This window comes from Trichosurus vulpecula, chromosome 5 (assembly GCF_011100635.1).
Source record: "Trichosurus vulpecula isolate mTriVul1 chromosome 5, mTriVul1.pri, whole genome shotgun sequence".
Taxonomy (NCBI): domain Eukaryota; kingdom Metazoa; phylum Chordata; class Mammalia; order Diprotodontia; family Phalangeridae; genus Trichosurus; species Trichosurus vulpecula.
In genome coordinates, this window is record NC_050577.1 from 53,903,934 (window position 1) to 53,920,370 (window position 16,437).

Sequence of the window (16,437 nt, forward strand, 5' to 3'; positions counted from 1 at the left end):
AATAATGGAGTTATTAATATCCTTGTTTCCTTCTGTTAAGAGATAAATGAAAGTTGACTGTTATCTTGAAATTTGAAATAATAACTCCAATGTGTTCTGAAGACAAAAGAATGTGTTTCATTTTGAAGCACATTAACGAATAAATGACCTTGATTATATGTCACTGAGTATAAGAATGAAATCAGTTTTCAAACATCTTGAAGACAGAGAACAGAACACCTAGCTTCCTGAGAGAGCAAGTTAATTCAGTTTGATTTTTCATGACTACGAAACAACCTGTTAGCTTAAGAGGAAATAATACTTTTACATTATGCTGTTAAAGCTTTTAATTTTATTCCAGGTGGTCTTCCAAGCAGATTTAAGACTTGTAGCTGAAATGCCAAAATTATTTCACATGTGTGCAGCAGGATCCTAGATGTGACATTCAGATCAGTGGTAGTATTAATTAAAAAAAAAAAAAACATTAGTTCAGCCTGGCGTAGGTTGTGGGCTAGGCCAGAGAGCTGGACTTTTGCCTATTGGTCTGAACGGTGAGCTCCACTTTTTATGGTTTTCCAGAGGAGGAAGCAATGTTTTTTTCTTACAGAAGAGACTTAATGGCCTTTCTCTCTTGTAAGTCTGCCTACTGACTTGGCAGCATTGGGGGCTGGCCAGTCTTCTTTGCTGTAAATAGTCAGACCCAAAGGGAGATAATAAGACCTGGGGTGCTCCAGAGACCACCCCACAGTTCTTAATATTTTTGACTGGGAACTCAGTAGTGAAAGACAGGACTTACTCATACAGTGAATGAATGCAGGCAAGAGTAGCTAGCACCTTGAAGAAAACATTAAAAGTTTAAACAATTTTGGTACCTTGGAGGTATCATTACACAACCTCAGCTTTGTGGTTAAGGTTTTTCCCTAAGAACAAGGGTATGGTAGTTGCATATTTAGGAAGAAAAAACAAACCACCTAAATCCAAGATGGGAACGAGTGAATGTTGCTAAGGATTACTTTTAAAATATTTTTAAAATTACTGTTATTCAAAAAAATTAAGCAATTAAAAAAACCCAAAAGGATTAAGACCTTGGTTGTATTCTTGTTAGTGTCACTATCTTGGGAAAGTCATTCCACTTCCTGCCTTCCCACTCCACCAAGTGTGAAGAATACTGTAGGGAGAACACCCAACACCATATGTCTCTTAGAGTTGATTTGAGGACCCATTGAGATGTCACGTATACAGTGCCTTATACACTATAAAGACTTTCTCAAATGTGAGCTGTGAATATGGGAAAGATCTGTGATTTTGCCATGATAGGTTATGCCTGTGTAGGAGCTCCTCCTCAAATAGAGATCATGATACCCTATGACTTAGCAGGTGAGTTCTAGGGAGCTATACAACACAGAAGGTGGTCTAGTGATTTGTCCAAGGTCACATAGCTAGTAAATATTGAAGGCAAGATTTGAATTTAGGTTGTCTTGATTCTGAACCAAGCGTTCTGTCCACTTTACCACACTCCTTCTGAGTTATTATAATTGCTGTTAAAAAACAGAAAATAGTTCTTTTTATAATCACCTTTTTCTTCTCTACCCCTCCTTTCACTTATCGATCTTTTCTGGAATCTAAATTATTTTCTTTCTCATTGTTGCTTCTTCTTGTGTGTAATGTTTTCTTCTGACTACTTGGGACAGCATGATGTCAATGAAATGGCTTCCACCAGCATTAGCCTGGGTAAGCAATCACTTGAAGTACATGAGATTACAGGTGTGACCTTCAGCTCTGAGTTTTGGAGTTTTTTTATCATTAACCTGGATAACATGCCTAGTAATGGCTGCCTGTAAGTACAAGATTGGGTAATGAACAACCAGCTAGAAGGTACAAACTTTTTCAAGTTCGTGAATAAAAAATAATCTATTTAAGATCCAAGATTTTATCTAAGAAGGTGAAAATTTCCAAATTCATTTGGGAAAATGTGTTTTGTCCTTTTTAAAATATTATAGGATCATAAAATTTAGAGGTCAAAGGAGACCATCTATTCTGGTGGTTTTCAAACTTTTTTGCCTCAGCACTCCTTTATACTCTTAAAAGTTATTGAAGATCCCAAACAGCTTTTGCTTATGTGGATCATATCTATCAATATTTACCGCATTTGAAATTAAAACTGACAAATTTTTAAAATTTATATTTTAATTCATTTTAAAGAAACAATAATAAACTCACTACATAATAATATAAATAACATTTTAATGAAAAATAACTATATTTTCCAAAACAAAAAAGAAGAGGAGGTTGTTTTGCATGTTTTTGCAAATCTCTCTGATGTATGGCTCAATAGAAGACAGTTGAATTCTCATATCTGCTTTTGCATTTGATCTGTTGTTATGTCAATATGCTGTTTTGGTTGAAATACGTCAAGAAGACCCAGCCTTAAACAGATATGTAGTTGAAAAAAGGAGGAGTATTTTTATAAGCAAATAATGCCTTAGTATTGTTATGAAAGTAGTTTTGATTTTGAGGATATACTGAAAGGGTCCTGAAGATCCCAAAGTGATCCTAGGGGTCTTTGAGAGACATCACACTAATACAGTCTTTTCATTTTACCAATGAAAAAACTAAGGTCCAAAGGGTTTAATTGTCAGCATGTGAACTAAGAGGCTCAGACTCTGAATATAGTGAACTTTCTACTCAGCACACCATCCTGGATCTATATTTTGGGAGGATTCCTCAAATGCCAGGGCAATCATATTCATTTTATTTACTGTCTTTTGCTGCATAGTCTTGAAACTGCCAGTTTGGCATTGGGGTGGAGGGGAGGCTTGGGATTGGATTAATAGTTTCTACAGTAGTTAAATTCTGCCACAAATAGATCCAGTAAGAAAGCTGATAAACCCAACTGAGAGAGACATAAGAGGACTAAACCTGAGGAGAAATCATCATTCTTCTTGTCACTCATAGAGAGGTAGTCACTGAATGGATTTTAATTTGGGCTGACCTTCATGAGGGCTTATGTATCCCAAGCCTCAGTTATCAAAATACCAACTTAAATATTTATTTTAATATAATTCATATTTGTTATAGTGTAGACCTGCAAGCAGAAAGAACACAAAGATTTTTAGTGACATATGAGTTGCTTTGTATATAAATGGTGTTGTATATAAATGGCTCAGATACTTTCTAGCTATGTGGTACTTGGGAAGTTACCTAATCTCTTTCAGCCTCAATTTCTCTATCTGTAAAAAAGGGACTCATAATAGCAGTTATCTCCCAGAGCTGTTGTAAGGATAAAATAATATATATAAAGCACTTTGCAAACCTTAAAGTGCTATGTAAATGCCAGATATTATTAATATGAGAGGATTTTGTTTAGTTCTTCAGCCATGAGTCATGTTGATAAACATTTTAATTCTGCACATATGTAGTTCTTACATAAATATATATTTCAGTTGTTCAGTCGTGTTCAACTCTTTGTGACCCCATTTGAGGTTTTATTGGCAAAGATGCTGTAGTGGTTTGCCATTTCCTTCTCCAGCTCATTTTACAGAAGATGAAACTGAGGCAAGCAGGGTTAAGTGAGTTGCCCAACGTTACACAGCTAGTAAGTATCTGAGTCCAGAAGAGTCCTATTTTGACAGAATTAGTCTTAGAAAGTTACAAAGGCAAATTAACTTATTTGACATGAGTGGGAAAGAGGCTGTTACATGAAGTTGAAAAGAAAGAATATCATATAATACAAACAAAAGTCAAGAAGATCATGGATGGATATTTGGTATTAACTGTCAACTGTTTCTGAAAATTCCATTTGGCTGCACATTGTGATGAGCTTTAATTCTCTCCAATTCTGGATCTCATGGGTGTTTTCTGCTTGGTACTTTCAAATCAAAGTAAATCTATGGTATTTTTTTAATTGAGAATAAAAAGTTACAGAAATTATGTCCTTTGACATCAGGAATCATCCTTTCTCCAAGGATAGAGGTTGATACTTCCGGGAGAATATAGGCAAAAATTTTTTAGTTATCAGATGTTGGATCAATGGGGAATATTTGGGTGGCATTATGCATATTTAGGACATCCCTGATCTTGTGATTGTTGTTCATGAGGGTGTGGGTATTTTCTAATTGCTGCTGTCTTTTGCAGGTACAACAAAAATTTAGAAGACGCTAAAAGTCTTGGGATAAAAAAAGCTATTACGGCCAATATTTCAATGGGAGTCGCCTTCCTCCTGATATATGCCTCATATTCCCTGGCATTCTGGTATGGGACAACTTTGATCATCGCTAAGGAATACTCTATTGGACAAGTACTCACTGTAAGTGTGTTTGCTTAGAATTTGCTCAAGAAATTATTAGGCAGTTTGTTTCGCTTTGACAAGATCTGTATTTAGTAGGATGGAGGAATAATACAGTAACTGTTAAAAGTAGCAATATATAGGTACTAGATTAGAAAAGTAGTAAAGGATTGGCTGTATCATGAAGCTGAACAGTATTAGCCCAGGAGCTAAAGGTCCTGGGTTCAAATTCTGCCTTTGAGGCTTACCATCTATGTGATCTTGTGCAAGTCACTGACCTCTCCTTGTGCCCCCACTGGTTCATGGGTAAAATGAGGGTGGACTAGATAGCCCCTGAGATGCCTTCCACCTCAAAAGCTATGATCCTCTGAAAATATAATCTATGATCTTTATCTTTCACTAGATTGATTATTTATTTAATCATCTAAATAAGATTTTGAAGTTTGATTTTGTTTTTAAAATGCACAATTATTTATTTTCTCTCCCTTCCACCTGGCCTTATTAGGAAAAAGAAATCTCTTGAAACAAATCTGCATTGTTAAGCAAAACAAATCCCTACATTGGCTACATTCAAAAATTAGATTTAAAAAATCTTCTAAGCCTAATAAGAAACTCAATAAATAAATGGAACATTACAAAATATATAAACCAATTAACTTCTAACTACTTACGTTATGGTACATTTTATGTCTTTTGGTTGTCCTCTTTCAATCTCTGTTCCTTCTGTGTACTTAGCAGATTTTTTTCTTTCTTTTTTTGCTGTTTATTAGTCATAGTATGTGGTCTTTTTTGCTTTAGCCTTCTTTGTTCTGCATAATTTCATATCAGTCTGTCTTTGGTTCTTTGTAATTTTCATGTTTGTTACCTTTGATGGCATTAATATTTTCACTCATTCATTTTTCCACAACTTAGGCCTTTTCTGTTCCTCAGACATGCCTAGGTCTTTGTTGTTACAAGTAAACTAAGGGATCCTTTTGGAACTGCTCTTTTTTTCCTTTTAATGACATCCTTTAGCCATCGCCCTAGTATCCATTTCCTTAATTTATTTTTCGTGTCATATGGCTAGAGCTAACATTTCTAAAACTACATCAAGTTGCCTAGATAAGTTTCAAAAAGATTTGTTTAAGATTTAAATAGAAATAGCTATCAGAGGTTTTTATTTTTCTGTTCTGCACATGTGATCCCTTAGAGATCATTTAGTCCAACTGCCTAATCTTATTTTTACAGATGAAGAAACTGAGGCCCAGAGAGGGAAAGTGATTTAGCCAAGGAGACACAGTTAGATGTGTAGTGTCTTTGTGTGCCTCGTCTCCTAGCTGTGTCTTGCCAGTCTCAGAGTAGACGGTGCATGTACCTGACAAAAAGTTTCTGATGAAAGATGCAGCTTCCTTGGCTTACCTCAGGAAAGCTTTCAGAGACTGATAAAACAGTTGTCTGCTGATATTTTTAGAATATGACAGATATATATCTTATATTATATTATATCATATTATATTATATTATATTATATTATATTATATTATATTATATTATATTATATTATATTATATTATATTATATTAAATTATATTATATTGTATTGTATTATTATACTATATTATATTATATTACTTTATATTATATATCCCTTTTTATTTTAAACTTAAATACTAAAACTTAAAAACACAATAAAAAGAAACAAATTATGTACTCAAATATTGAAACAAATTCAAAGTAAGTAAAGAAAAAATATTATTATGTGCACAGAAAAATGTAAAAGAGGGTTCAAGATATACAACAATAAGTTTCCATTTCAAGAAAGTTTATGCAATAAATCCCACACATTTTGTTCACATCTGTCCATCTTTTCTTTGCTTCCTTCTAAGTTTTCTTTTGTTCTCTGCTGTGCTCTTTTTACTTTGTTCTTTTTCCCCCCATCTCCTGTCCTCCCCCCAGAAGGCTACAGTTAACTGAGGATATGTGTGTATGCACATACATACATATACACATATATATATGCACATACACATAAAAACTTACCAATATATACACATACACAAAGATATATACACATACATACATATACTTAGATACCTATAATCATACTCATATATAGGCATATACATTCATATGTATCTATGTAAGACTATCCTATACTTATTTGTTCTCTCTTTCTCTAAGGGGGGATAACCTCTTCTCTCATTAGTCCAAGTCTTTCCATATTTTTCTAAGTCCATCAACTCATCATTTCCTACACCACAGCAATATTCCAAACTTCTATTGTCTAGTTATTTTAAATAGTCTAAAACAATATTGATTGATATTGCTGACATATAGTGTAGTTTCCCTATTTTTCTCTTTTGATTAAATCTGTTTTGGCTTTTACTTTGTCTGAGATCATGATTGCTATCCCTGCTCTTTTTCCCTAATAAATTCCACTCCTGATTTTTATTTTATATTTGTGTGTATCTCTTATTTCCTATCCCTTCTGACTCCTCTACTTTACTTCTGCCTGATACCTTGCCCTCCTTTTACTTAACCTACCACCCCCCCCAAGATCCCTTCCTTATCCTCCCATTCCCATTAATCTAAACACTCTTCTATACCCCCGTTATCCTTTTCCTTCACCCTTCCCTCTGAAAATACTTCCCTTATCCTCTCCTCCTTCTCTATCCCCTCAATCTTTTATTTCTTTTTAAACTTAGAAGACCTTTATACCCTTCAAGATATGTATGTATTGTTCCCTCTTAAACCCATTCCCAACAAAAGTAGGGTTCCAGAACTACCAGCCCTCCTCCCCCATCTAATTTCTGTGTAAATTCTTCCTCTCCCACCTCATTTATACAAGATAATTACTCTTTTTACTTTTTCCTTAACAGTTTTACTTTTTAGAATTCTATCATACTCAGGTCTACCCCAATCTTTCTTTCAAACTACCCAATTACTAATAACAACCTTAGACATATGTTTTACATTTCCTCATATAAAAAGTAAACTGTCTGTCTTCATTGGATCCCTTGTAATTAGTCTTTGGTATGTACCTTATATTCCACTTGGATCTCATATGCCAAATCTTCTGTTAAGTTCAGTTTTTTTTTCTTTTAACAAAATCCTGAAAGTTTGACAATTCATTAAATGTCCATTTTTTTTTTCATTCAGCATTTTCCTTAACTTTGCTGGGTATAATATTTTTGGCCATATCCCCAGTTCTTTTGCTCTTCAATATACGGTTTTCTAAGACCTTCAGTCTTTTAGTGTCACTGCTGCTAGGTCTTGTGTGATTCTAACTGTGACATTATCATATTTAAACTTTTTTTCTTCTGGCTTACTATATTTTCTTTCTGAGCTGGGGGTTTCTGAATTTGACTATGATATTCCTGTAGGTTTTTCTCATGGATTTTTTCTATTTCTACTTTCCCCTCTTGTTCTAATGCTTCAGGACAATTTTCTTTTATTACTCCTTGTATTGTTGTATTAAGATTCTTTTTTTGATCCTTCAATCCAATTATTCTTATGTTTTCTCTTCTTGATCTGTTCTCCAGATCAGTTGTTTTTCTTATGAGATGTTTTACATTCTCTTCTATTTCGTTCATTCTTTATATTTTGTTGTTATTATTTCTTGTTCGCTTATAATTTCAATGGCTTCCCTTTGCCCAATTCTAATTTTCAAGGAGCCATTTTTTTTCCCTTAAGATTCTAAATCTCATTTTCTATATGGTTGACTTTCTTTTCATAATCTTCTTATTTTTACTGGACTGTTCTTATTTTTTTTTTCCGTTTTTCCTCAGTAGCTCTCATTTTTTTTAAAGTCTTTTTTAAGTTCTTCTATAAATTCTTTTTGGATGGGATCCCATTTGATGTTACCCTTTGGGGTAGGAGAGGAATTTTTTTTTTGCTTCATTTTCCTCCTCTGAGGACAAACCCTATCTTCTGTATTCCCACAACTTTCTGTGGTTTATTTGTTCTCCTTTGCCTCCTGCTCATTTTATTTTTTATTTCTAGCAGCTTATTTTTTATAATCAATCACCTCTAGGCCTCAGGCCTCAGACCTCTGGCCTTGAACTGAAACCAGGAACTCTGGCCTTCTGTAAGCACCCACAGCCAGTGGCCAGCAGTGACCCAGCCCCACTGCTTCTACACTCACAGGTGTGTGCTAGTTCCTTCTCACCTAGGGCCAAGTCTCCATAGCACAGGTGAGCCTGGCGTTCCCTCTTACCAGAAGTTTCCTCAATCTTCCCCTGCTCAGACACCTGACTGGCGTTGTCTGGAGGTGAAAATTCCTGTGACTGAGACCAAGGCTACCTCCACAAGGCAGCTAACCCCAGAGCTCATTACTTGCTGTTTCAGTGGAACTAGCCTGGAGGTGTTTACTCTTCAGGAGAACCAAATCTCACACTGGGATTTTTCTTCGGATTTTCTCTGATTGTCCCAGGAGGACCATTATTCTGTCCCAACACTTGTTTATTTTCACCACTTAATATTCTCCCCGAGGCACTATTTTATTTTGTTTGTGTGGGAAATCAGGAGAGCTTGGAATTTTCTGACCTACTCCACCATCTTCCCAGAATCCCCTTGTTTGCTAATCTTTTTTTTTCTTTCTTTTTTTTTCTTTGTTCTTTTTTTTTAATTTATTTAACATATTTAGTTTTCAGCACTGATTTTCACAAGAGTTTGGATTACAAATTTTCTCCCCATTTATACCCTCCCCCCACTCCAAGATGGCGTATATTCTGGTTGCCCTGTTCCCCAGTCAGTGCTCCCCTCTGTCACCCCACTCCCCTCCCATCCCCTTTTCCCTTCCTTTCTTGTAGGGCAAGATAAATTTTTACGCCCCATTGCCTGTGTATCTTATTTTCTTGTTGCATGCAAAAACATTTTTGTCTGTTTTTGAACATCTGTTTTTAAAACTTTGAGTTCCAAATTGTCTCCCCTCTTCCCTTCCCACCCACCCTCCCTAAGAAGTCAAGCAATTCAACATAGGCTACATGTGTATCATTATGTATAACCCTTCCACAATACTCATGTTGTGAAAGACTAACTATATTTTGCTCCTTCCCAACCCATCCCCCTTTATTGAATTTTCTCTGTTGACCCTGTCCCCTTTCCAAAGTGTTTGTTTTTGACTACCTCCACCCCCATCTGCCCTCCCCTCCATCATCCCCACCAATTTTTTTTTTATCTTCTTCCCTCTTCTTTCCTGTGGGGTAAGATTCCCAATTGGGTATGTATGGTATTCCCTCCTTAGGCCAAATCTGATGAGAGCAATGTTCACTCATTCCCCCCTCATCCGCCCTCTCCCCTCCTCCCACAGAACTGCTTCCTCTTGCCACCTTTATGGGAGATAATCCATCCCATTCTATCTCTCCTTATCTCCCTCTCTCAGTATGTTGCTCTCTAATACCTTAATTTGATTTTATTTCTTTTAGATATCTTGCCTTCATCTTCAACTCACCCTGTGTCCGCTCTCTCCCTCTCTCCCTCTCTCTCTCTCTCTCTCTCTCTCTCTCTCTCTCTCTCTATATATATATATATATATATATATATATATACACACACACACACATATATATATACATACACACATAGATATATACATACGTACACATTCACCCATATATATACATAAACATATATGTATGCATATTCCCTTCAACTACCCTAATACTGAGGTCTCATGAATCATACACATCAACTTTCCATGTAGGAATGTCAACAAAACAGTTCACCTTTAGTAAGTCTCTTGCAATTTCTTTTTCTTGTTCTTTTTCTTGATTTCCTTTTCATGCTTCTCTTGATTCTTGTGTTTGAAAGTCACATTTTCTATTCTGGTCTTTTCACTGAGAAAGCTTGAAAGTCCTCTATTTTATTGAAAGTCTATATTTTGCCTTGGGGCATGATACTCAGTTTTGCTGGGTAGGTGATTCTAGGTTTTAATCCTAGCTCCATTGACCTCTGGAATATCGTATTCCAAGCCCTTCGAGCTCTTAATGTAGAAGCTGCCAGATCTTGGGTTATTCTGATTGGGTTTCCACAATACTCAAATTGTTTCTTTCTGGCTGCTTGTAGTATTTTCTCCTTGATCTGGGAGCTCTTGAATTTGGCAATAATATTCCTAGGAGATTTCTTTTTGGGATCTATTTGAGGAGGCGATCGATGGATTCTTTCAATTTCTATTTTGCCCTGTGGCTCTAGAATATCAGGGCAGTTCTCCTTGATAATTTCTTGAAAGATGATATCTAGGTTCTTTTTTTGATCTTGGCTTTCAGGTAGTCCAATAATTTTTAAATGATCTCTCCTGGATCTATTTTCCAGGTCAGTGGTTTTTCCAATGAGATATTTCACATTGTCTTCCATTTTTTCATTCCTTTGGTTCTGTTCTATAATATTTTGATTTCTCATAAAGTCACTAGCTTCCACTTGCTCCAATCTAATTTTTAAAGTGGTATTTTCTTCAGTGGTCTTTTGGACCTCCTTTTCCATTTGGCTAATTCTGCCTTTCAAGGCATTCTTCTCCTCATTGGCTTTTTGGAGCTCTTTTGCCATTTGAATTAGTCTATTTTTTAAGGTGTTGTTTTCTTCAGTGTATTTTTCAGTATTTTTTTGGGTCTCCTTTAGCAAGCCATTGTCTTGTTTTTCGTGGTTTTCTCGCATCCTTCTCATTTCTCTTCCCAATTTTTCCTCTACTTCTCTAACTTGCTTTTCCAAATCCTTTTTGAGCTCTTCCATGGCCTGGGACCAGTTCATGTTTTTCTTGGAGGCTTTTGGTGTAGGCTCTTGCACTTTATTGACTTCTTTACGCTGTATGTTTTGTTCTTCTTTGTCAGCAAAGAAAGAATGCAAAGTCTGAGACTGAATCTCAGTGCGTTTTCGCTGCCTGGCCATATTTCCAGCCAACTAACTTGACCTTTGAGTTTTTCAGTGGGGTATGACTGCTTGTAGACTTGAGAGTTCTATGTTCCACGTTTGGGGGTGAGGTGCCAGCTCTGCCACACCAGCACTGCTCCTTCCCCAACCCCCAACCCGGATTGGGCTTAGATCTTCAGCAGGTGGTGCACTCCTGCTCTGATCCACCACTTAATTCCTCCCACCAGGTGGGCCTGGAGCCGGAAGTAACAACAGCTGTAGCTGCCCCACCTCCGCTGACCCCGGGGCTGGAAGCTGAACCACGAACTCCTTCTACTCCCGCAGCTTTTCCCACTAACCTTCTCCACAGTCTTTGGTGTTTGTTGGTTAAGGAGTCTGGTAACTGCCGCAGCTCACTGATTCAGGGCACTAGGGCCCCCTCCGCCCGGCTTCTGGTCTGGATGGTCCACCCCGTTCAGGCTGGGTTCTGCTCCACTCCGTTCCCAGCTCCCAGCTCCCAGCTCCGTGTGGGATAGACCTCACCCAGAGACCATCCAGGCTGTCCTGGGCTGGAGCCTTGCTTCTCTCTGCTGTTTTGTGGGTTCTGCCGTTCTAGAATTGGTTCAGAGCCATTTTTTATAGGTTTTTGGAGGGACTCGGTTTGGAGCTCACACTAGTTCCTGCTTACCAGCTGCCATCTTCTTGCTAATCTTAAAACCAGTGGGAAATCAGTATGTTTAATTTTATGTAAGACATGTTCTGGGCCTCACCCATAAAATAATGAGGTCAGACTAGTTGATTTCTGTTATTCCTTCTATTTCTAAAATGTCATTTTGAATTGAGCCAAGGACAAAATCTAGCCTATAAAAATAGCTCACATCGTAGATGGTTTATGTTGCCATTTAGAAGAGTATATCTTTCCCTAATCATCTGAATTTGAGGCAAAAATTAATGAATACAGTAATGAGAAGTATCTCTTAGTCATTTCTAAGCACGTTAGAAAATGAAGAATTGCCTTTTCGGGGAGGGCAAAGGGTTTAATTGATGTCTTTTTGGAGTACGGTTTTAAAAGAAGGGAAATAATCTTCCAGAATATTTTATAATTTCTCTTAGGGAGAACTTCATTTAAAATGATCTCTTACATTCTGGTCACAATTTATACTCTAATATGTTTATAAGAAATGTAAATAGTTTTAGTTTTATTTATTATACAGATTCTGACTGTTTCAGATTGGGAAAGGACTGAGGACAACAATAACAGTAAGGAGGAGGAGCTGAATCCAAATGCATTTTCTAAAAAATTATTTCAGAATTGTCCAGTGTTGCCAATTAAATAAAATTCCATCCATCTGAAAGCCAGTTAACTCCACTGTAGTTAATGCTTTTAGTTGAAAATAAGGGTCCAAATGATGCTTATGACTTGGACTTTCTCCATCAAGAAATTGAGATATAGGTTTATCATTTGAATTATAGTTGATAGACATGTACTGAGTATCAGCAATATGCAAGTTGCTATGTTAAGTAAATTTTATACCTAGTTCCTCTATCTCACCATCTTTCCTTGTTGCTGCCATCAATTGTTTTTCAGCTCAGCCTACCAGCTTTTTCAAAGGTTTCAGTACTTAAATTATGATCTTTCCCTCTATCCCATTACTTTCTTCATGGTCTTGAATATTTATATTGAGATAATCCCTTGTATAACCTGATTTCCCAGCCTCCTCAACTAGTTGTCATCCTTTCTTCTTCTTCTTCTTCTTCTTCTTCTTTTTCTTCTTCTTCTTCTTCTTCTTCTTCTTCTTCTTCTTCTTCTTCTTCTTCTTCTTCTTCTTCTTCTTCTTCTTCTTCTTCTTCTTCTTCTTCTTCTTCTTCTTCTCCTTCTCCTCCTCCTCCTCCTCCTTCCCCTCCTCCTCCTCCTCCTCCTCCTTCTCCATTTCCTCCCTGTCCTCCTCCTCCTTCTTCTCCTTCTCCTCTTCCTTCTCTTCTTCATCAGCTTCTTCTCCATGTTATTTCAGCCTCATATCAACACACAGGCAGTGGGGAATGGCTTCTATAAATTGCTTAGGGATAGGAAGCACATCTTATATCCTCAGCAGTCCATGAGCAAAGAATAGCCTTAGGATCAGCGGAATGTCAGGGAGAAAATTTGGCAAGGGCATTCAGCCCTGGACTTATTCTCTAAGAATGTAGGAAAATAGGAAATGCCTCACCAACCAACTCATGTTAAGGGGCCCTGGAGGCATCCAATGTAGTCTTTAGTGGCTCTTCTAAATCAATAGGCAATTTCCCCAGAGACAGGCTAACCTAGATTCAAGGTACTTTCTGTGTCTGGCTCCAAGTGCTTTGTGGGTCTGCATATACTAAAAACCGTGCATCATGAGCTGCTACCAATGTATTGACTTTTAATATCCAGAGGACATGATTAGTTCAAAGAAAAGGCATTTAGTGAGAAGAGTAGATATATAAAAGGGTACACATGTAGGGAACATATTTATCTGGGGCTCACATGTGGGGAGAGAACTTAGGTCTCTGTACCACAAAGATAGTCCTTTCTGGACATGTTGTCTTTCTGACTGGTGCCACCCAAAGGCCCATTGGACTCGTGATTTTAAGTGCTTCTCACCACTTCCAGATTCAACTGAAGTGTTTGGTTTGTAGTACTATCTCTAGAATGCTCTTTTATTTTAAAAGATTACTTAGGGGATTTTTTATATAGTTCTTTTAGACAAGAAGCCACTCTTGTCTCATCTCTCAGACAAGCAACAGCCTTAGGACAAAACTTTTCTCACCTTTCTTTCTTTTATGGATCAACTTTTCTTTTTGCAGAGTCTAGGCTCCTAGGCATTTATCTCCAGCAGATTCCTTAACCTAAGTGCCATACTCTTTAGGACACAGCACAGGGTTACTCCAGCTGAGTGCCCTCTGGCTTAATCTTCAATTAAAACTCAATGCCTTAGTCTTTAGACTTGAGGTCTCCAAGGGTAATCTTACTCTAATTCTTGGTAAGCACTCCCTATATGTACTCTGAAAGCTTGTAAAACCTTGTAGAGGAGCAGTAACTACCAAACACTGTGGGGTTCAGGGTTTTCCAGTTTTCTCTCTCTAAACTTCTTCCATTTTTTGCATATAGGCGAGTGGGTGTGAAGTGAGGAGAAAGCTGCGATGGTATACCTACGGCCGGGGCAAAGTCACTACCTCCTCTACCTGGCCAGCTAAATCCTAACAGAGTTCTGGACTCACTCTATGTCAATAATCCACAAGGGGGAATTAATTATTCACAAATTTGCGGAAGGAGAGCCAAGCCACCTTTTTCTATGACATATTACAATTCATTTTGAAATGTTTATAAATACTGTTAAAAAGACATACACTGGGGCAGCTAGGTGGCACAGTGAGTAGAGCATTGGCCCTGGAGTCAGAAGGACCTGAGTTCAAATCCAGCCTCAGACACTTGACACATGTATTAGCTGTGTGAACTTGGGCAAGTCACTTAACCCCAATTGCCCTGCCCCCCCCAAAAAAAAAGACATACACTCATATTTTGCAGTTGAAAATGTATTTTAAAAAGACAATCTTGCCTGGATATGAAGTTTGAATAACATTAAACCGTAGAACTTTCTGATTGTTTTATGCTACTTTTCTGAGAACTTTTTTTTAATCTCACGGAATAACTTTCCAAATTTCATATTGTCAGTAATTAAGGCCATTAATTTATTTTGTTTCTCCTGTAACTTTTATCAGTTGTGGTAACTCTTCTTAAATAAATGACTCCAAGACAATTCTGAAGGAGTCTAGAGAAAGAACTGATGGAGTCTGAATGTAAATTGAAGCATACTTTTTTCTTTTAACTTTATTTTACTTGATGTTTTGGGGTTTGTTTTGGTCCACATTTTCTTTTGCAACATGGCTAATGTGGAAATGTTTTGCATGATTACACATATGAATATACCTCAAATTGGTTACTTTCTCAAGGAGGAGGGAGAGAATATGGAACTCAATGTTTTTAAAAAAAAATGTTTGAAAATTTGTGTTTACAAGTAATTGAGAAAAAATGAAATAAAAATTAAATATGAAAAATAAAATAAAATAAATGGTTATGTAAAAGGAAAAAAAGTTGCCCATAAAAAGGATTAGAGTCCTAGAAAGGACTAAATAACCTCATATAACTTTCTTCCCATTTACCTAGGTCTTCTTTTCTGTGATAATTGGAGCCTTCAGTGTTGGACAGGCATCACCAAGCATTGAAGCTTTTGCTAATGCAAGAGGTGCAGCCTATGGAGTCTTCAAGATAATTGATAATGTAAGTTTCAACTTTTCTCATAGAATATGTGTATTGACATCCACATACATACAGACAAACACACACACACACACACACACATACACACACCAATTGAGAGTATATTTTATACCCTTCTCTTCATCATTATCTTAAAGGAAACATGTCAATATTCCCTTGATATAATCCAATATGTGAAAATCCAAATTTGTAGTTGTGAGGGTACCAAGGGGCCAAGAAAGAACATAAATGTGCAAAGGATAAGTCAAGCAGTTTATTATTTACAGGCATGCAGATGTATGTGGTCCCACAGGCACACATCAGTGGTGGCTGGATTTGCAGCATAGCCCAGTTGAGAGCCTAGATCTTCTTGGTTTCTGCCCTTATATCTAATTGTTGTTGCTGGGCTGATTCACAGGGAGTGTGTGGGAGGAGGACTCCTCAGTCAGTCAGGTAGTCATTCAGTGGGTAGTCTGGACTGTGCGTCCCCCCTCCCAATTACACTGTGATTACTGAAGTTTGCTAACTTTACATACTTAGATTAGATGAAGTTTGCTAAAGTGATAGTTTGCTAACCTTGCATCCCTAACTGTAAATGTAGCTGACCAAACCAAGTTGCTGGATGCATAAGAACTTCCGAGTGTATCAGACATGATTAATACTATAATATTAATCATAAGGTTACTTTAAACAGAAAGAATTCATAGTATAATGAAAATTTGATTTTATTTATAGAACTCTGGGCACAAGCCTGGGCATTTGCTAAGTGTCCTCCTTAAATGTCAAGAGTTCTTCTGGTTTCTGGCTTCTAGAGAGGACCATCAGGATTCCAGACTCTCATCAACTCCAGCCTTCACACAGCACTGAGTAATGGTCTTCTTTATCAGTGATGAGAGTCTTATGCAAATACCCAGACTTGATCCCTGGGTTACATTTTCTTAATACTTTCTGAGGAATAAGGCTTTGTTATTGTGAATTGTAAACCTCTCAAAAAAAAGAAGAAGAAGAAAAGATTTCAGTTCTGAATTGGTAGCATATTAGGGTAGAAAAAGTATTCAAATGAAAATGAAATCCT

The 16,437-nt window shown here is 36.9% G+C and overlaps 1 protein-coding gene across 5 annotated transcripts in view; it reads left to right on the forward strand.

Moving 5' to 3' along the window:
* LOC118849943 (ATP-dependent translocase ABCB1-like) overlaps positions 1-16,437 on the forward strand; it is a 319,035-nt gene that overhangs the window by 72,357 nt on the left and 230,241 nt on the right. For 4 of the 5 annotated variants that reach the window (XM_036759053.1, XM_036759050.1, XM_036759051.1 and 1 more), the window contains 2 exons: positions 4,114-4,285; positions 15,270-15,383. In XM_036759053.1, the coding sequence (XP_036614948.1) occupies positions 4,114-4,285; positions 15,270-15,383 (286 nt within the window). Of the gene's footprint in view, positions 1-1,684; positions 1,711-4,113; positions 4,286-15,269; positions 15,384-16,437 lie in introns of those variants that run through there. The other variant, XM_036759054.1, reaches the window with a different exon arrangement.